This window comes from Enhydra lutris, unplaced genomic scaffold (assembly GCF_002288905.1).
Source record: "Enhydra lutris kenyoni isolate GAN:26980312 unplaced genomic scaffold, ASM228890v2 scaffoldscaffold68, whole genome shotgun sequence".
In the NCBI taxonomy this organism is placed as follows: domain Eukaryota; kingdom Metazoa; phylum Chordata; class Mammalia; order Carnivora; family Mustelidae; genus Enhydra; species Enhydra lutris.
The window spans coordinates 11433068-11454937 of NW_019154152.1; the positions used below are offsets into that span (position 1 = coordinate 11433068).

Here is a 21870-nt window from a genome sequence, read left to right on the forward strand (position 1 = left end):
CAACAGTTTGCTACCCCTGAAAAGCATTTAGAAGGCTATGTTGAAGAGTCTGGGTAAAGTTCCATGAGAGTACAGAAAACCAGAAATTCACATTAGTGGGATTCCTTCTATGTTCTAGGTTTTAGGTTAGGGACAAATATGCTACCTCTAACTCTTCTGATAACCTTTATTTATTTATTTATTTATTTTTATTATTATGTTCAGTTAGTTCCAGGAAACAAACTGGTAACCTTTATTTTATAAATAAGGAGACAGGACCCCTGAAAGGTGCAGAAAATTGCTGAAGGTGTTATAGCTATTATGTGTCCTGTAATACCCATAATACAGTGGCATAAGCACTCAGCCTCGCTAGGAGTGAAGTTTAAAGTGGCAAAATAAGGTCTCTTCCAGGGAGAAGGCCCAGATGAGTTTTTAAAAAGCAGTTCAAGCCCAAAGCCAGAACTAACATCTGTGGTCTAGATCATGCTACTCAAAGAATGTAGAGCTGTGAGAAATGCAAAATCTCAGTTCCCACCCCAGAGTCACTGAATCAGAATCTCTGGGGGTAGGGCCCAGGACTCCATGTTTTAACAAGCTCTCTAGGTGATTCTTATGTCATTGGGTACATAATTACTTCCACTTAAATTTATGCTCTCTGAGGGCATACATTTTCTCTGCTGTCCCTAGGTAGGGCTGGGCACACGGTGGGTGCTGGGTGGTTAACTTCTACTGAAGAGATGAACCAGGATGAGACCACTCCCTGGCATGTCCTGGGGAAGGGGAGAAATTATTAGAGAGCTGTTGCATTACCGCCAGTGGGGACTCCTAGCCATCTCCTGAACTCCAGGGCACTTGTCCACTGGTTTGTGATGCGCCAGCTTGCACCGTCCTGTCCCCCATCTGAAGACACAGAGATGGGGAGGTCAGCTACAGCAGGCCAGAACCTGTAGCCCATGGAGCTGTGGGCAGGGGACCACCCAGACTGTTGGGGTTGGCCTTGGGAGGTAGTGCCTGGCAAGTCAGACCCTCTAGCCCCAAAAAGGTCCTACGCCAACCCAGCTTCTACACGACTCATCTTTATTCAGCCACCATTTGGAGCTGAGAAGAGAAGCTGATTTATATCCTGTTCTGACCATGTTTCTGCCGTGTTTTATTGTTTTAATTGTATATATAAGAGGTGCTCAGAGTGCTCGCTTGCATTTCTGACAGCCTGAGACACCCAATGTTTATAACAGTTACTTACAAGCACCCTGCGGCATCTTTGGCTGGATGACTTGTTTACTGTTACCATTAATTTACTGTCTCCTCCACCTGAGGATTGGGACCCACCGCCCATCTGCCAGCCACAAGTGGAACTCTCCTGGAATGGGCATGGATGGGGATCAAGGCACTGAATGGAATGTGGTCAATATCAGGGAGTGAGTTGGTAGAGAAGCAGCAGTGATCTCCATGCTCCCCTCTCCACATGTGTCCCCTCTATGTGCCTTTGCTCAAGCTGTATTCCCTGCTTAGAACAGCTTTTCTTTTCTCACTTTCTTTCTGCCCTCCAAAGCTCAGCTCAAATCCCACTTATAAGTACATCACTTGCTCTGATGGTGAGCCTAGAGCTTCTAGACCTTAGAAATCACATGGCTGATAGGGACCTTAGAAGCCATATTACCCAAAGACCCAGGGCAAGAATCCCCTGTACAGAATCCCTGATGGGCAGATAGCCAGCCTCTGTCAATGCCCCTCGAGTAATGAGTTGCTCAGTACCTCCAAGGGAGCTTTACACGGAGTCAAACCCACCTCAGTAGAAAAGTTCTTCATCAAATATCATCCTTCACATTATGCTTTACTTATCTCTAGTCATCCTAACAACCCTGAAAGATGGGTATTTTTATCCCTATGTTACAGAGGAGAAAACGGAAATTCTAGAACCTTACTACTGGCTCAAGAACACATAGCTAGTAAGTTACAGAACTTAGACAAACAGAGCTTAGATAACTGCCTAGCTTTAAATCCTGACCTCTCTCCAGGACACCATTTACCTCTGAAGATGCCACTCTTAATGGCTGAAGAGAATGGACGGAACAGTCAGGCCAACCCGGTTTCTATGCTGGGCACTCCCGCATCATTTGCACTAGCAGACCTGCCCTCTGCCCAGAAACACCCACCTTGACAAGGGTGGGGAATATTGTAATATGCCCAGCTGAGCAGTCATCTTGCTAAGAAGCAATGGCCATATATAAAACAGAAGAGTTTTGCCAGGAACGGGGCAACCGATGACAAAGTCTCAAAAAGGAGGTTGCAGAAGTTTCTTTCCTTTCTAGACTGTGCCTGTTCTAAGCAGGTAAAACAGAAAGAACCTCTCTGAAAGAAAACAAGGCAACTTCTCCAATGCTTTTGGCACCCCTGTTTGGATCCTCTTTCTTCTTCACACCTTAGATGCTGTACCCTGAGTGAGGAGATTGTCCCCTCACCTCTTACCTTCACTCTTTTCCTTGGACAATTTTAGTCACATCCACTGTAGTCACTACCAAGCAAACGCTGGTGACTCCTAGATCCCTATCTCCTGCCAGACTTCTCCTTTGAACTCCAGACCCACACATCCAACCATTCACCCAAATCAGAAATCGCGATGTCACCACGGATGCCTCCTTTTCCATCAATTCCCACATTCAGCTAAGAATTCAACCTCTTAATATTTTTTTTTTTTAATATCTACTTTCTCCATTTCCAAAGATCACTTTTAGGAATCCCCAGAAATTTTAAGTGCATTTTGGGGGAGAGGAGCATAGCTTCTCATCCAATTCTCAAAGGAGGCCATCATCCCCTAAAGGTCAAGAGCCACTGCTAATCTCTCTCCTCCAATTTCATCCCTCACCCCATCCAAATGATTCATCTAAAATGCAAATGTAAACCAAGCATCTCCTTGCTTAAAATCCTTCAAGGACCTTCAGAAAACAGTGTGAGCACCCTAGAACTGTCCTACAATGTCCTTCTCATGCAGAACCCTGCTTCCCTCTCTAGTCTCGCTTCTTGCTATTCTCAATACTGAGGCAGATGAGTCCACTTGCTGTCACCCACCCATCCCACGTCTCTGCATGTGTTGTCCCTTCTACCCGGAAGATCCATACCTCTTAGTCTGCCCGGCAATCTCCCACTCTTCCTTAAGACCCTATTCAAAGTCATTCACACTATGCCCCTTCCCAGACAGCAGTCTGCCCTCAGGTAGAGCTTATCATTGCCTATGCCAGTGCTATCTCCATTCTTTGTACATCTACCTTTGCATTATCACTCTGTACTGTGATGCCTTGTTCATAGGTCTGTCTTCTCACTTGACTGGGAACACTTTTGAGGGCCTAGACCATGTATATTCATTTCTACATTCCCAGCATCTGGCAGTGTGCCTGACACTCAGTAAATGCATGCTGAATTATAAAGAAATAAAACTAATAAGCAATTACAACTGTAGAGCACTTTACAACTCACACATCATATGCTTTATCTCTTGATGTTCACAATACTGATAAGGTAGAAAAGGGATGTATTACTAGGGTTTAGAGGTCCTGCCAAGGTCACGAACGACAACTTACCACTTCCTTTCAGTACTTAGCACAGTACAAAGGGCCACAGAAATATCTACTAGAAATTTAGTAAATTTGATGGACCTGGCACAGACTCTGCTGCAATAGTGAAGGACTGTCCAACTAAGCCTGTGACTTTCCTTTGAATTTGCCTAGACACACTCTGGGCAAAAGGCTAGCACTCTTGCTCTTTTCTACTCTCCTCGTACATCCTGTTAAGTCAGGTAACCTCCTGTGAGAAAGTCTGTCCCATCCAAAGGAAATAGAATCACAAGGTTCTTTTGTTCCAGTCTACCTCACCAATGAAAATGACCCAGAAATAGATACAGTAGGTAACAGATACAGGTTGAATGGATAAAAGAACAAGGTATCTTTAAAGAAAAGAAAGGAAGGAAAAAAGGAAGAAAGAAAGATCGATCAATCGATCGATCTGGTTAAGAAGGAGCTAAAGGCTTAGTAAGGAGAGAAGAGAGTCCTGGGATGATTCTAAAGAACTGTTACTTTTCAGGGCCTAGAGCATATGAAGTTGGGAGGGCAGAGAAAATCCAAACTGATATGCCAGGGAAAATTAGATAAGCTGCCGGAAACTGTGGCAGGCAGTGCAGTCTGGAATTTAACAAAACAAAAACAAAAACCCTTAGAACAACAACAACAAAAAGATGCAGAGACAGGCATATCCTGCAAGCCAAAGAAGAGTGAGTTCATCAATGATTCTGATAAAATTCTAGAATGTGTTTTTTTTTTTAATGGTTCTTAAACCCTTAGGTAATTACTGGGTATCAGTATGGGCTCGCTAAGGACAAGACAAGACCATGTCAGAATAACTTAGTGTCTTTTGGTGAAAGGGTTATTGGGCAAAAAAAAAATTACAACAAATGCTAAACACATTTTTATTTTAGCAAGAAATCTAAGAAAATCTCTTAAAATTCTGTGGACAACATGAGAAATGGAGGATAGAAAAAAATGAAGTTTGGTGGACACAGTTGTGAATGTTGAGTAATGCTTCAAAATTGTCATGATTACATGCTCCAAGGCTCCGTATTGAATTGAGTCCTTATAAACATTTAAACCAAAGACTACATCTGAAGGTCCTCAGTCTCATAAACCAAAGATTAACACATAAAGCACATGATGGCAGGGATCTTGCCTATCTAACTCACCAATGCCTAGAACAGTGTCTGCTAGGTAGGAATGTCATCAGTAAATATACGAATCCACAGAAAGCTTACTCACTAAATTCGTAGATCATACAAAATAAGAAGAGATACTTAATATTTTCATCTTATTTCATAAGGAATATAATAGCCTTTTCCAATATTTTTGTTGTCTATCTACCTACCTATCTAGAATATAGGCTAGCTAGTGTAAGAGTTAAAATAAAGTTAAGAGGAGGCTGACAGAAAAGAAGGAAACAAAAAGGAAGGAAAGAAGGAAGAAAGAAAAAAGAAAATACCTACAACAGGGTCAGCAAATATAGCCTATGGGCCAAATCTAGCCTGCTGCCTGTTTTTGCAAATTAAAGTTTTACTGGTTCATACCCACGTACATGTGTTGTGTGTCTATAGCTGCATCGGCTCTACAGCGGCCAAGCTGAGCACTCACAATTCAGACCAGGTGGCCCACCAAGCTTAAAAGCCACTAAGCAGCTTTTTCCAGAAAAAGTTTGCTGACTACTGATCTAGAATGTTGAATATGAGCATCAATCTGGAGAGAACAGGGGCGCCTGGGTGGCTCAGTGGGTTAATAAGCCTCTGCCTTCGGCTCAGGTCATGATCTCAGGGTCCTGGGATCGAGTCCCGCATCGGGCTCTCTGCTTGTTAGGGAGCCTGCTTTCTCCTCTCTCTCTCTCTCTCTCTCTGTCTGCCTCTCTGCCTACTTGTGATCTCTCTCTGTCAAATAAATAAATAAAATATTAAAAAAAAAATCTGGAGAGAACAAAGATATAAAACTTAGGTGCAAGGGGTAAGAACTGGTGTGACAGCAAAGGTTGGCCTCCATGGCTTCACAGCTCTGGGATTCTATGAAATCAAAAATAGTGTCTGAGCCCTGCTGGGATCCTGAGAGCAGATGATAAGGCACTCAAATAATCCCTTCCCTTCCACCTGGCTCTGCCCCCTCAGAAAACACTCCTCTTTGCTTTTTGGTAAGAGCACCTGGACACAAGACCAAGCTGAGGACAGTAATGCTGTGTTCGAGTGAGGAGAGAACAGCCAAGAGGAGTATTCACACAGGGCAAGTTTCACTCATGAAATTCTCCTCTGAAACATAAAGTGAACATAATTCCTCCAGCTCAGTGGGGAATCCAAGGAAGCATAGGTCATGGCTGCAAGTGGAGCTGTCAGCTGAGGAGGAAAGGAAAGACATATGGGCAGATGAAAGTTCAAATAACCATATAAAAGGCCAAGATTTAGAGAACATTCAAAAGAGCAGCTGAGGGCAGGCTGCAATTATTGCCAAGGACAGGAAAGGCTTCGTGGAGGATCCAGCCATAGAAGTGGAGCTTGACAGAAGGAGCAGGTTTAGAGGAGTAGAGAGGTAGGGAGAGGGCAACTCCACACTTCCCCCGGGCAGCAACGCTCTGACACTCTTGACACCACCTTCGTGCTGCTGGCCTGAGAAACCTCACTGGGGCAGCAACGACAGCTTTGCCCTGGGCTACCACAGCTAAGTCAGTCTGGCAGCCTCACTGACTGCTCTGGAGACCAAGCGCACTGCTCGCCTCGCCGAACCTCCCTTAAGTCAGTGTTCTATCCCTTAGGCAGTTGGCATGACTGTCTGTCCTCTGGGCATCACTGCCAACCCTAGAGCAGTACTTCTCAGCTACCCTATTGATGGAAACAGGGATATCTCAGCATCTGTGAGTGACACAGGATAATGGACAGGCAGGGGGGTCAGTATGAATCAGCAAAAGCTCAAAAGTAAAATAAATATTCATTGCTGTTTATAGCCAAAGCAACCTATCCTCTTCTACACCTCACTTCTGAAGAACTACTCACCAGAAGAAGTAACAAAGACTGATTGCCTGAGTATGCTCCGACAGACACGTGACTGAATCCTGATACAGGTGCCCACTGCCTCTTTCTTCTGAAGTCCAAACAACCCACATTAACACCCTCATGAGGCACAGATGCCACCCCATTTTATAAGCATAAACATCAAGGCACAGAGAAGGTCCACTTTTTGTCCTGGGTCATAATGGTAAATCGAGGGGCCAGTCCCAGAGATAGGATTGCATTCTGCATATAGAAGGGGGAAAAAGCAGTATTCAGAGTGGTACTGAGGGACCTCTGAGGCAGAGGAAACCAGTGAGGCTGATTTCTAGTTCTGGGACAGGGATGGGATAGGTTAAGTCTGCAGGAAGTAGAAGAGGAACAAAGCCACATTCCATGCAGTTGCCTTATTTTATGGAAACCTGCTCCAATATCCACTCACCTGAAACTGTGGGGTGAAGTGCTATCAGGAGAACACCAAGTGAAAGGTATACCCCACTCCCCGCTCTGGTCATGAAGTCAGGCCTCTATCTTATTCCCCAAGACTCCAGAAGGGACATAAATGATAGAGCCAGAAGGGACTGTGAAGGGCATGTGTTCTAAGCTTTCTGCTTTATCCATGAGTTCCCAGAGGATGAGGGACTTGCAGGCTCTCACTCTGAGCTGCTGGGAGAGCGGGCACAGAGCAAGGCTGCCTAGAAGCCAAAGGGAGGAGAGGGCTCAGAACAGCAGGGGATTCTGTGCTTACCTTCCAAAGAATGGATTCCCTGCTCCTTGGCAGTCTTATAAACACTGCTGAAATCATCCCCAAGGTTTGGGTCAGCACCAGCAGCAAGCAGGATCTGCACCACACTGGAAGAAATCAGAAAGACAGAAAGTGTCAAACGCTGGAAAGGCAAAGGAAGTAGAGACTCAGATTCTGAAGCACGTTTGGGGATTGGAGCTGCTTCTGCTCATGTGAGTGGTACAGGGGAAAGAAGGTAAACTCTGCCAGTGTAAAAGACAAGGAAAGCTCTGAAACTGACTAGCCGAGTGACTCTGGTCAAGTTATTAACACCTAAGGCTAGGTTTCCACAACCACAAAATACAAAGTACTTATTCAACAATTACTTATTAAATGCTTACAACAGTGTTGTAGTCACTGTTCTAGGTGCAAGGGTCTGCATCCTCATGGAACTTATGGTCTTCTGGGAATATCAAGAATAAGCAAGAAATTATAGCAATGTGTGGTAAAGGCTATGATGGAGGAAGTACTGCGGCGGCTGGGTGGCTCGGTCGGTTAAGCATCTGCCTTCAGCTCAGGTCATGATCCCAGGGTCCTGGGATGGAGCCCCGCATCAGGCTCCCTGCTCAGTGGGGAGCCTGCTTCTCCCTCTCCCTGCCACTCCCCCTGCTTGTACACACATGCTCTGTCAAATAAATAAATCAATCCTTAAAGAGAAGAAGAAGAACAACAACCATGTACAGTGGGAAACCAAGGGAGGAGATCAGGAAAGGCCTCCCGGAGGATGTGGTATTTAAGGATCCTAAGACTTGAAAGGATGCATAGCCAGATCTGGGTGGTGAAGTGGGAGGACTCAATGCATTCACAAATCCTGGAGACAAAAGGGCACAGAGCTTCACCTGAAGAAAGTAGCATTGGAGCTGAGAGTGTAAGGGGAAGAACTGTGGGAGAGAAGGTAGGCCACTGAAGGGCTTAAAGGGGAAGTGACTTGACAACATATGCTTTTCCTCCCCACTTCAAAATATACAGACTTAGAAAAATGCATACTACATTGCAATATTAAATTAAAGAATGAAAGTCTTCCCTTATATCCATCTCCTCAATCTAAATTCCAAAAGTAACCACTATTTATAGTTTGGTGTATTTCCTGCCAAAGCTTTGCTATTCGAACAATCACTCTAGTGGCTGTGAGAATGGATCAAAGGGAGTGGGACCAGAGGTAGAAGCCTCTATAGACTTGTTATACGGTTAAATTAGGTAAATTTACAGAGCACTGAGCCTAGTGTGCTTGACCCAGGAAGGGCTACATATATATGTTCACTTCCCTTCTATTGTGGCATGTTTCTGCTAATGCTTTTTCTCCTTAAGGAGAAAAAAGAAAAAAAAAAAAAAAAAAGCTCTGTTCACCATAAAAAATTCAGAAACTATAAGTAATTAAAAAGAAAATGTTTTTAGAATATATAAACAACCTTCCAGTTTTTTCAATGTATGTATATATTTACAAAAATAAGACCATACATAAATTCTCTCAAAACACAAACATACACACCTCCACTTTTTTTTTTTATTTGACAGAGAGATAGAGAGATAGCACAAGTAAGCAGAGTGGCAGGCTGTGGGAGAGAGAGAAGCAGGCTCTCTGCTGAACAGGGAGCCCGATGTGGGGCTCGATCCCAGGGCCTTGCAATGATAACCTGAGCCAAAGGCAGCCACTTAACCAACTGAGCCACCCAGGCACCCCACATTTCCACTTTTTAATAAAGATTTTATTTATGAGAAAGAGCACTTGAATGCAAACATGTGAATGGGGAAAGGGGCAAAGGGTGAGGAAGAGGGAAAGTGAGAGAATCTTAAACAGACTCCACACTGAGCACAATGCAGGGCTGGATCTCACAACCCTGAGATCAAGACCTGAGCCAAAACCAAGAGTCAGATGCTTAACTGAATGAACCACCCAGGAGCCCCAACATTTCAATGTTTTAAGTATTTGTCTACCATGCTGTTTTCAATAGCTGCACAGTGCTCTACTATAGTATACTTCATTTAACCAATCTCCTATTCTAAAACATTAGATTATTTTAAATATTTCAATAACACAGTCTGATTATTTCCTTTGGCTAAATTCCTAGGAGATGAAGTTCTGGATCAAAAGTGTAAGGTTTTTGTGTTTTGTTTTGTTTTTAAGCTTTTTAAATTTATTTGAAAGAAAGAGAATGAGCTAAGGGGAGGAGCAGGGGGAGAGGGAGAAGCAGACTCCTTGCTGAGCAGAAAGTTAGATGAGATCATGATCTGAGCCAAAGGCAGATACTTAACCAACTGAGCCACCCAGGCACCCTAAAAGCGTAAGCCTTTTTAAGTGTTTTGATAAATATTGAACTGAATTTCACAAAGAGTGTACCTTTTTTTTTTTTTTTAACTAGCAAAGGAAGAAGGATGAGAGTAACTTGTGCTTTCCTTTCACCAAAATAGGGTATTTATTTTTCTTTCTTTATCACGTGTCAATCTGGTAAGCAGAAATGGAATCACACTGCCATCTCCACTTGCACTTCTTGGATTACTAATGAGATTGGACTTAAAAATATATATGTTTAGTAGTCAGTTGTGTTTCTTTTTTCATGAATCACGATGGTTGACTATTTTCATAATGTCCTTTGACCATTTTTCTCTTAGCATGTTAATCTTTTGCTTACTGGCCTTCAAAACTGTTAATGCTTTTGAGGGTGTAATGGTGAGCATTTCTAAAAATTACTCTATCATAACTATTAAAAAGTCAAATTGTAGGGATGCCTGGGTGGCTCAATCGCTTAAGCATCTGCCTTCGGCTCAGGACATGATCCCAGGTTCCTGGGATCGAGTCCCACATTAGGCTCCTTGCTCAGCAGGGCGCCTGCTTCCCTCTCTTCTTGCCTTTCCCTGTGCTTGTATTCTCTGTCTCTCTCTGACAAATAAATAGATAAAATCTTTAAATAAGTCAAATTATAGTTTTAGCTTATCTCTTTGTTAGTTTTTCAATATCTGTAAGCAGCAGTGTTGATAGTTTTCCCTGTGCCAATTGGCTTGAATTTCATTCAAATAGGCATAGAACCTGGTTCAATTATTTGCCGCATGGATGGATGAATTTTTAAAATGATTTCTTAAATTTATTAATGAGAGACACAGAGAGAGAGAGGAAGAGGGAAAAGCAGGCTCCCGGTGAGCAGGGAGCCCAATGTGGGACTTGATCCCAGGACCCTGGGACCATGACCGGAGCTAAAAGCAGACGCTCAACCATCCGAGCCAGCCAGGTGTCCTGGATGGATGAATTTTAATAACTCCCATGTACACAGACACACAGTCCTCACAGGTAAGTCAGAAAACCAAAATCCACCTCCCAAGTAGCTGAGGTTCTCCTACAACTGATCTAACATGGTCAGGCTGAGTCTCAGGTGTCTATCACCTTACCTAAAAGGATCTTAAGAATTACCTTTCATAGGGAGGGAGACAAACCATAAGAGACTCTTAATTTCATGAAACAAACTGAGGGTTGCTGTGGGGTGAGGGGGAGGGATAGGGTGGCTGGGTGATGGACATTGGGGAGGGTATGTGCTATGTAGTGAGTGCTGTGAAATGTGTAAGCCTGATGATTCACAGACCTGCAACCCTGGGGCAAATAATACATTATATGTTAAAAAAAAAATTACCTTTCATAGGTAATCTATCCAGTATATCGATTACAATCCTAAGAAGAAATGAGAAGGCTCTCTAAGCAGTTAAAATCCATGTCTAAAACTCAGATATTGAATTCGCAGCAGAGTCTGTCAGGTTCTCACTTGGAGGTGTATTTGCTCTTCGTTTACACATAATTGGGATAAAACTGGCATTGGTCTTCCTTGTTTCCCCAGAAGATGAAAAGCCAAGAGGGTACAAAAAGACTCTTATAGACATGCAAACCAACACAGAAGGCAGTGAGAAAAAAATATCTGCTAGAGAGATAGTACGGTATAGAGGTTAAGAACATTGGCTTTAAAATCTGGGACAATCTGAGCATCAACATGAATGACAATAATGGATTATAACCCATTGAGTAAAAAAAGATTTTGTAATTCCATACTGAAAATAAGTATGCTAATGGGATGAAAAGAAAGTTCTTTCTTATTAAAGAATGACAACTAATAAATGTAGAAGGTATAATGAAACTAGAACATCATTTGCAATCTCATAATTATCACAGATGATAAGAGCATCTGGCTCACATGGCTGTGTGAATACACATAAAGTGCTTAAAACACACCTGACATATAGTAAGTGCTCAACAAACGCTGGTTATTATTTTTACTAAGTCCTTGACCTGTGGTTGGGCTGTGGGGAAGTCAGAGAAATGTGAACTGAGACATTTAAATTGGGAAGACAGCATATTTTATAACTAAACGGAGAGATCTGGGTTCATATCAAAGCTCTATCATTCACTGTCTGTGATCCAGGACAAGTTACCATACCTCGGACGCCCATTCCCTTACCAGGAAAATGGCGATAATAACGCCCCCCCGCCACAGGTTATAAGTATGTAAAACTCAGTAGTACAAGACACATAGAAGGAGTCCACAAATATGAGTTCTCTTCCCTTTGTCCATATAATCTTTTTTTTTAAGATTTTATTTATTTATTTGACAGAGATCACAAGTAGGCAGAGAAGCAGGCAGAGAGAGAGGAGGAAACAGGTTCCCTGCCGAGCAGAGAGCCCGATGCAGGGCTCGATCCCAGGACCCTGGGATCATGACCTGAGCCGAAGGCAGTGGCTTTAACCCACTGAGCCACCCAGGCGCCCCCCTTTGTCCATATAATCTTAATGATAATAACATGATTCTGGGTTGAAGCAGGCACCAGATGTATACCTGACCATGCCCCCACCTCCACCCCAGGACTCATGGTGGCACAGCCCTGTGTTAAAGAAGGCAGCACTTCTTTCTATATTCTGCACAAGGTGGCTTGTTTTAAAATCCAAATGAGAAAGGTTTGTCGACCTAAACTCAAAGGGACATAATTTGGTTAATCCTCAGCTGCTGTGTCCAATCACCATTCAATCACAACCCCTCCCATGGCAGGCTGTCCCTCCAGGCAGCTAGTGTCACTAACTGTGCTACCTGGGCCTCTTCAGGTTCGTGAATATTGATTCCATCTGTCCAATTTGCAGGCTGCAAGACGTGTCCAAGCAACCAAGTATGCTACCCTTGGCCCTGGAGGGCAGATGGTGGTCTGACAGGATGGAGAGAAGACAGTGACTAGGCTCAGCCCTCAGACTGCTAACCCAATCAAAGGGAATGGGCAATTCACTTCACAAACTTGGAGGCCAAAGAGGGTAAGCAACCAAGCTAGTGACTCATTCTGTAACCTCAGAGAAGATTCCCTTCATTTTTAATAAAACTCAAAGGCAGGAGCCCCAATGCGGGGGTATAGCTAGGACTAAAGGAACTGTGGCTGCTTAGTGGCCAAGAGTGGCACCAAACACCTTGCCAGATGGCTAGGAGGCTTTCTGTCCAACAGCCTTTACTTACTTACAATGCATCTAATCCAGACCTCCAGGGGGATAAGGCCCTTCTTGGGGAAGCCAGACCAGATCAGGCTAGAGGGCTACATGACTCTGGTTAGCTAGCTTTGATGACCAACAGAAATACAGCGGGGCAAAAACAGGGTAGGCGGCTAGCCAGGTTAGAGAAAGCTAAGGCAAAGCTGGTAAGAACGGGCTTAACAGTTGGCCATGCCCAGCAAGTGTCAAGAAGTTCAGAGTAAAACAGAACCAACGGCCAGAGACCGGGCAGCATAGATATGAGGCAGAGTCAAAAGCCAGGTCAGATGTTAAGGACTAGAAGCTAAAGAAGAACAGTAGGTTAACAAACCAAGTAGGTAGCCAGAAACCAAGGAATATACAGGTATCAGAAGTCAAGGAAAGGCAAAAGCAGAAACCGGGAGCAGCACTGAGACTTCGGAATGAAGTGATTTCTTTCTCTTTGATGCCTTTTACTGAAGCAGAAACAAATTCCCAGGTTCAGAACTGTATTTGGGAGAAGGTGACTTACATGGGGAGATGGTAAGTAGGCCTGCCATCCGGCTAACACAGGGAGTACAAGGTCAGAAGTAAAAAGAGAATCTGACGGCACAAATGGAAGCAGATGTCGCTATTCGAGGTAATCTATCAAAGGACAACTGCAACCTCCCCTCTGTTCTGATGCTGGCATACTGGCTGTTGATCTTGAGTAGGTCTGGGTTTAGGTATTACTGCCTTAAACTTGGGTAGCTGGTACCATACAGGCTGTGGTGTATGGGCTAGGCCTTTATGGTTTTAATAGCTGGATTAAAGGGGACAGAGTATATCACTCCATGAACTTTTGTTTTTCTACAATAGGAAACATTTCTACTCAAAGGATCTATGCTGACTACTCAACAGCTTCCCTCTGGGCAAAGACTTAAGAATACCAGCAATTCTCTGAGCTAGCTCAGGATTTGATCTCTGATGGTCTGTGGAAAGAAAACCAATGCCATTATTAGCCTCAAAGACTAGAGATAATCTCCAGACTCTACTGCTCTAATTTGGAGATTCAGAGGCTATGTACAGCCCAAGAGGATGGGGGTTTGTCTTTTAATGACTTGCCTCTAGCAGCACTACTTGCCTTCCCGGACGCCAGTCAGAATCTGTTCTGTTTCTATCTCCGCCCAAGTGAGCTGACTCACTGAAGAGACTGGGCCTTGTGAACACTGAAGGTGAAGGATGTGAGAGTGAGCTCTGATCCTAGGCTGAGTTTTATTCTCTGTCTTGTTTCTACTACCTGTTAGTACAAGTATCTATTTTCTCAAGGGTACAGAGTGTGGCTAAGTACAAGGAAGACAGTAGTCTAATAAGAGCTAACATTTGTGTATACTTCCCCCATGCCACATGCTGTTTTAAACATTTCATATATACTAACACATTTAATCTTTGCAACAACCCAATGAGGCAGCTTAAGCATTAAGAAAACTGAGGCCCTGAGGAGTTAAGTAACTTGCCTAAGGTATCATTCAGCTATAAAGTACTGAGGTGGGATTCAAACCAGGGCAGTGTGGCTACAAAGTCTATGTCCTCATCCCTCTGCTATACTGCCCCTCATTTCCCTATACTGACTCCGAGGCAGCTAACAAACCATGGGAGCCGTGCCTCAAGTCAGGTTTTAGCAGCAAGGCTAGGATCAGAAAGCCCAACAGAGGAAGAAACTAACAAAAAAGATTACTATTAAGTATATGAAGAGATCTTCAAGCTCATCTGTTATTAGAAAAAAGCCAATTAAAACAATGAGATATCACTTTAAATTCCACAAATTGGCCAAAGTTAGAAAGCTGAAAAATGCCACGTGTTGGGAGAGGACACGGGATTCTGGGACCATCTAACAGACTGGTGCGGCCACTCTAGAAGGCGATCTTGTAATACTTTATCAAATTAAAGTACCTTACCCTATGACCCGGCACTTCTGAATATATACCTCCCACAGCAATTCTTTCACAGATCCATAGAGGGCAACATGGGAGACGTTCATCCCAGCATTCTGTGACAGTGGGGAGTTGCAGACAATCAAGTGTCCCCCACTGGGAACGAGTAAGTTAAACGTGGTAGAGACACACTATGAAATATGATACAGCAGTTAGAATCAACAGACTGGATATACATGCAACAACACTGACATGATTTTTCAAAAAGGGCTGATTCCCTACCCCCTTCTATTAATCATAGCTGAACCTGACCATTTGTTCCAAAAGTTTATTCCTTCAGGACGTCTTTGAACTACAGAACTTCTAATTCCTATGATGATCTTGTGGATTATCTCTAGTGGATCTTGGGGACTGAAGGATTATGGACCCAGCGAAAACAATGAATTCTCTGAAGTACACCAAAGGCCATCAAACGTGCCACTCCTTCTGCTGGGAATGTTTCCTGCTGCTTCAACTGGTTAGTGCCCATCACTTTCAGGGCTCTTCAGGAACTAGGTCACCAACTTGACTGAGTCTTCTCTGACCCCCAGCCTGGGTCCATGTCTTTCCTGTTTGTCTACCCACAATGCAGTACTTACCCCCATGGGTAAGTGACCCTCATCATGTTGTACCATGATTGCCTGTTTACTTTTATTTGCCTTCTCTGCTAGACTATGAGGGAAGGGCCATGTCTTGACCTTCATTCCCAGCTCCTTGCCCAGTGCCTAAGCCAAAGTAGTCAGTAGATGCTTTCTGAATGAGTGCATGAATAAATGAAGGAAGAATAAATAAAATCATTATTTTATTTCTTGGGAAATGGAGAAGAACAGTAGATGCGACTCTATCAGCCCTGCCCAAACATCTCCCACCTGAGGATGCAAACTAGGTCACAGGCAGTTTAGCAGTGGAAAACCTTCACCTTCCTCTCCTGAGTACCAGGCCTTTCCTGCCTTCCAGCAGGCTGTTCCTAGACAAAGCTGAGGAAATAAATAGGAGGGTGGTCCCAAAGTGGCAGCTCCTGAGACTCATGGAACTCCCTTTGGAGCCACAGCCCCCATGAGGCGCATTTTAATTTGCTGATCAGGTTGTAATTAGATTAGAGGTGGGAGCATATGTAGGAAGGTTGGCTCACACTGACCTTGATGAGCTCCTGCTTTCAGGACAGTGGGGCGTCACAATGCATGGGAGGACAGTTACATCGATCGATGCTAAGGCTTTCTGCTCTCAGTGGCCGGAGGGGCTTGGGGTTGCCACATTGTTTAAGAAAAAGCGAGGAAACCTGTGGTGTGGGCCGAGGCCTATGCTGGGCCAGGCGCGTGTCAAAGACGGCTGGCGAGCAGCTGGAGCTGGTGAAGCAAGAAGGGCAGTGATCTCAGCTCCAGGTCGTCCCCACACAATGTTGAGCTTCAGGAGAAGCTCCTCCAACTCCTCCTCCCCTTCACCCCCCACATCCAAAGCACAGGGTCACTGTGATGAGTGTCACGGGTCCCAAGGAGAAGACAAAGAGTTGACCTATTCTCAATCCAGTGCACACCTCGATGAAGGGAAGAAGGAAAGAGGTCACAGTTCAGGAGGTCTGCTGGAAAGTCAAATGAGCTGTGACTCATTCAGTCCACTGGCTGGTCTATGCGCTGGTCAGGAAAGCAGGGTGGCCTGACCAAAGGCAGCGGCATGTGTTAAATCTAAAGGTCCTGTGGCATGGGGGCATGAACCCTGAGTGGAGAAGGTGGGGAGAACAGTTTTCTTTTTAAAGCCAGCTTCCTTAGGAAAAAAACTAAGATTTGGTAGGAGGCAAAGAATCTGTGTAGAAAATGTGCCACAATTTTCTCAAAAGAGGATAATAATCTTTTGTTTTCTTCCCTCAAAAGGTACAGATCAGTAATCATAACATAACAGCCGTACTTCACATTCACTGTTCCAGGTCCATATAACCACTTACAATGAGGTACTAGTCCCATTTTATAAATGAATAAACTGAGGCCCAGCAAGGTAACATGAGCTGCCCAAGTATACACATGAATTAAATTAAGAATAGGAACCAAGGGCGCCTGGGTGGCTCAGTGGGTTAAGCCGCTGCCTTCGGCTCAGGTCATGATCTCAGGGTCCTGGGATCGAGTCCCGCATCGGGCTCTCTGCTCAGCAGGGAGCCTGCTTCCCTCTCTCTCTCTCTCTGCCTGCCTCTCCATCTACTTGTGATCTCTCTCTGTCAAATAAATAAATAAAATCTTTAAAAAAAAAAAAAAAAAAAAAAAGAATAGGAACCAAGATTAAAATCCAGGTCTGTGTGGGGCCAAACCTGGTACACATTTCCCTAAACCACACTGGTTCTCACTCATCCAACCATCCATCCGTTAGTCTGTCTTACTATCCCATAATTACTGAGCCTCTATTATGTACCAGGGATAGTGACATTTTCAGATGGTAAGGTAAAGCAGGTCATAGCAGCTAGCTGGGTTAAGAGGGAGTCTTCTGGGACGCCTGGGTGGCTCAGTTGGTTGGGCGGCTGCTTTCGGCTTGGGTCATGATCCCAGGGTCCTGGGATCGAGCCCAGCATCGGGTTCCCTGTTTGGTAGAGAGCCTGCTTCTCCCTTTCCCTGCTGCTCTGCCTGCTTGTGCACATGCGCTCTCCCTTTCTGTAAAATAAATAAATAAATAAATAAATAGGGAGTCTCCTTCGGATGGAAAAGGGTCAAAATCAACGGTGGGCCCAGACAATGTGAGATCACATGTACTCGCTCTCGCTCGCTCTCTCTGTCAAGTAAGTAAATAAATAAATAAATAGGGAGTCTCCTTCAGATGGACAAGGGTCAAAATCAATGGTGGGCCCAGACAACGTGAGATCATTTGGGTCAAGGCCCAAAGAAGACATGGCACATTAAGGAGAGGGCCATGGAACCAAGATCACCCATCACAGGGTTTCCCAGACAACCTGGATCTCACATTCTCAGCTTAGTTCTAAATATAATTCCCTATCTTCCATGTCTTTCGATCTGTGCTCTAGAATACACGGTTGCTGAACCTATAGGCCAAAGTGGTCAAGCCCTGGTTGTTAGGGATTTTATTACAACATGGGCCTGGACTAGGTTCTCTCTAAGCAAATGCTCTATAAGAGCATGCTGGGGCTGGTATATTCCTTAGACTCTGGATGAAAATAACAAGAAAACAAAAAATATTAGTAACACCAGCAGATACCTACTAAGTACCTAACTACACACTAGGCATCCCACTGAACGGTTTTATGTGCATTTTAATCTTTGCAATCTCCCTATGCTGAGGTAGGGGCTATTATTATTTGCATTCTGCAGGTAACGAACCAGAGCTAATAAGAGGTATAGGAAGGTTTTAAAGTTAGGCAATCTCCTTCCAGAGCCCTTGTTCCTTACCACTACATCACATACAACTAGACTACATGCTCCCCCAAAGAGGGACTGTGCCCTGACCATCTGTTCCTCACACATAAGGCCCACTATAGGCCAGTAAATATTTGTTGAATCAATTCACTTCTGGGGCCTTAACACTGCACTTGCTGATGCACACACTGAGTTTTGGTCAGCTTCTGGGCTTTATTCACTACTACTGCTAAGTTGGGTCTTCCTCACCCTGGATTTTACAGTTGGCTTTTGGTTTTAGTTGTAGACTTAAACACTCATCCCTATTAATTTTTTCACCACAGATTTAACCCATTGTTCGAGCCCACTGAGTTCTTTTTTCAGCATCTCCAATTCTTTCACCCAACATATTATCTCTGTCTTTAAGCCTCATTTTTAAAAAAATTTTATTTATTTATTTGACAGAGAGAGAGATCACAAGTAGCCAGAGAGGCAGGCAGAGAGAGAAGGGGAAGCAAGCTCCCTGCAGAGCAGACAGCCCAATGTGGGGCTCAATCCCAGGACCCTGAGACCATGACCTGAGCCAAAGGAAGAGGCTTAACCCACTGAGCCACCCAGGTGCCCCTCTTTAAGCTTCATTTAATCTGCCAGTTGGGTTGGCATTTATCCATGATCTCAATGGAATCAGTGACGTAATGACTGAATAGGACAGGGCCCCGTGGCTCACCACTGAGTTTGCTCTCTGGTCTCCAGTCATATATACACAACATATGAAACAGGCCGTTCACCATCTGACTGAACTGTTCTCCACATCATACTTTATTCATATGGGTATCATGAGAAACAAATACCCTGCTGAAACCCAGACACACCTACTATATTACCATATACTCCTGATCCACTAGCCTGCAGCCCTATTAAATAAACAGTTCACCTCTTTCCATCATCTTGGTCTATGGAGGCCTGCTAGGAATAGGACTTCTAAAACGACAAATACATCTGGAAGGCTGTGGTCCACGGCCATTTTTGCTGGCTGTAAGTGAGGTCTCTGGAACCAGAGGGAGCACAAAGCTCTTCTTAAAATTGAAGCTGTTTATGCCCGAGATGAAACTGAATTCTATTTAGGTAAGAGATGTGCTTAGGTGTACAAAGTAAAGAACAACACAGTGACTCCTGGTGGCAAACTGAACAAAACCACAGTAATCTAGGGAAAAGTAACTAGTGTTCATGCCAGATTCTGAAGGAACCTGCTAAAGCCACTGGCCACAGAATCCATGTGATGCTGTACCTCTCAAGGATTTATAAAGGTGTAGATTTGTTCTCTTATAAAAATAAATACATAATAAATAAGCAAGCAAGCAAGCAGCTCATGGCACAACATGGGTCTGATGTCTTTAAAAAGAGGTATGGGAGTGAACCAAATCACAGTCCCTAGAAGAGGAACATCCTTCCCCAAGTAGCTGACTTGGATGAGCAGTGGATGCTCCCCTGATCCCAACTGATACTCTCTGTGAAAGCACCAAACACAGAACCCCAGGACGAGATACAGTGTTGGAGAAGGGGGGTTACCCTGAGATTGTTATGTTAGTCAAATGAGCTGGCAGTGCTTTCCAGGGAGCACTGTCTTGGGTTGCCTGAGGTCAAGGCATGCATCTGCCAAACTAGAATCGGTGCATGCTGGAATTGGAATATCATTACTACGAAACAGGATTATCTTGAGCAACGATTCCAAATGGGATTAGAAATGACTGTTACTCAGACATAATCGGCCACAGCAGCAGTGGGAGAAACATCAAGCCTGGCACACTTTTCTGGGGGCATGATGCTGGCATTCCGGGCACCTGGCCAGCACCCTCACCCACCCTTCCTTGCTGGGAAATACTGGGCACTGTCCAGCACTGGGCATGTGGCCACCTGGGACAAGAGCCAGTCCCACATCAAAGTGCCCTGCTCTGGGGTCTCATGTTCTAGGCCCAGCTTCTTAGATGAAAAGGGGTGTAAAAAAAGTCTCCTTCTGCTTCTGAGCCACCTAAAGGTGTTGGTGAGAGACAAGTAATACCCCACATTCGAAGACAGGTTTACCTGCAGACTGTTAACTAATTTCCTCTTGGAGTGACCCACAGTGGTAATAATAATTAAGCATCACCACCACTACTACTATGCTATTAACTAAAGTACCCAAACCTTATCAAGTGCTTACTGTACAGCAGGCCATTATTCTAAACAATACAATATTTACATATTTAAACCTCAAAATAGCCTTTTAGGGTAGATTTGCTCATTAGCCCCATTTTATGGTTGAAGAAACAATCACAGATAAGTGAAAGAACCTGCCAAGGTACATAACTAGTAAGAGGAAGAAGAGGAGTTGAACCCATGTAATCTGCTCTAGAACCTACAGATGTATCGATGCTAGACTACCACAGACTGAGAGGATTGTGGCCAATGTTGGATAAGGCCTTTCCGTCACACTCGCTCATCTCTAGACTGCCAGCTCCTCCAACTGGATCTGGCACATTCTTGCTTTCTCACCTTTGTGAACTGATGTTCACACCACTCCTTTGGTACTGATGATATTCCAGAAATGCTGTCCCTCTATTCTCTACCTCTACCAATCAAAATCCTGTCCCATCTTTCAAGGTCCACCTCGTGTGAAAGGCCTCCTTTCATTATTTCATCTCTACACAGCATGATCTCTGCCTGTCACTCGAGGTGATCTTCTCTGGGACACTGACCACATTCTGTCTCATTCTACAGGTTAAAAAAAAAGGGGGGGGGGGGACTTGTTTATCCCTTTACTGCTGTCAGCTTTTTTTGTTTTTTAAGATTTTCTTTTCTTTCTTTTTTTTTTTTTTTTTTTTTAGTTTAAGTAATCTCTACACCCAACGTGGGGCTCAAAGTTGCAATCCCAAAGTCAAGAGTTATATGCCCTACCAACTGAGCCAGCCAAGTACTCCCTGACCATCAGCTTTTTGAGACAAAGAGTGCTCTGTTTTTAGACTTCTCAAAAATCCAGCATATCTTGACACCAGTGGGTCATCAAGAAACCTTGACTGAGCTGATTTGACTCTCGTCCTGGTACCTCTAAGTCCATCCCATGGCCTTGCTCCCCACCCCTTCCCTCTACAGGCAGTATATCCAGTGGAAAGAATGAGAATTTGTGGTTCAAAGAGATCTGGCTTCAAATCCTATCTCCCTGTTTCACTTATTAGACAACCATGGACATATCTGAACTTCATTTTTCCTAGCTGTAAAACAGGGATAATGAGGGGCGCCTGGGTGGCTCAGTGGGTTAAAGCCTCTGCCTTCGGCTCAGGTCATGATCCCAGGGTCCTGGGATCAAGCCCCACATCGGGCTCTCTGCTCAGCAGGGAGCCTGCTTTCTCCTCTCTCTCTCTGCCTGCCTCTCTGCCTACTTGTGATCTCTGTCAAATAAATAAATAAAATCTTAAAAAAAAAAAACAGGGATAATGATCCTTCCCTATTAGGATTGCAGGGAGGATCAGAGCCAACACTGGAAGTGATGGACATGGGCCTGGCACACAGAAGCCCCCAGTCACAACCATAGCCGTGATACCAATATAGTCAGAGGATTGGCCAGTGCAAAGCCCAGCCTCTTTGGGCCAAAGGAAGCACCCCTCTGCAACAAGCAGCCAGGCCAAGAACAAGCTGGGGACCCTAGGAAGAGGCTGTAGGCCTTTAAGTCAGGGTAGAGTTCTACGTGGTTAGGTCCCTTAAGGACCTGCACTGAAGCACGGGTGCAGGGGTGCTGTACTTGCTCTGCCTCCAGCCAGCCAGCAAGGAAG

The 21870-nt window shown here is 44.3% G+C and overlaps 1 protein-coding gene across 3 annotated transcripts in view; it reads right to left on the minus strand.

The window, feature by feature from the left end:
* The window catches only part of LOC111159438 (ClpB homolog, mitochondrial AAA ATPase chaperonin), a 167823-nt gene that overhangs the window by 109709 nt on the left and 36244 nt on the right, over positions 1 to 21870 (minus strand). For 2 of the 3 annotated variants that reach the window (XM_022521917.1, XM_022521916.1), the window contains one exon: positions 7287 to 7390. In XM_022521917.1, the coding sequence (XP_022377625.1) occupies positions 7287 to 7390 (104 nt within the window). Of the gene's footprint in view, positions 1 to 789; positions 880 to 7286; positions 7391 to 21870 lie in introns of all 3 variants that reach the window. The other variant, XM_022521918.1, reaches the window with a different exon arrangement.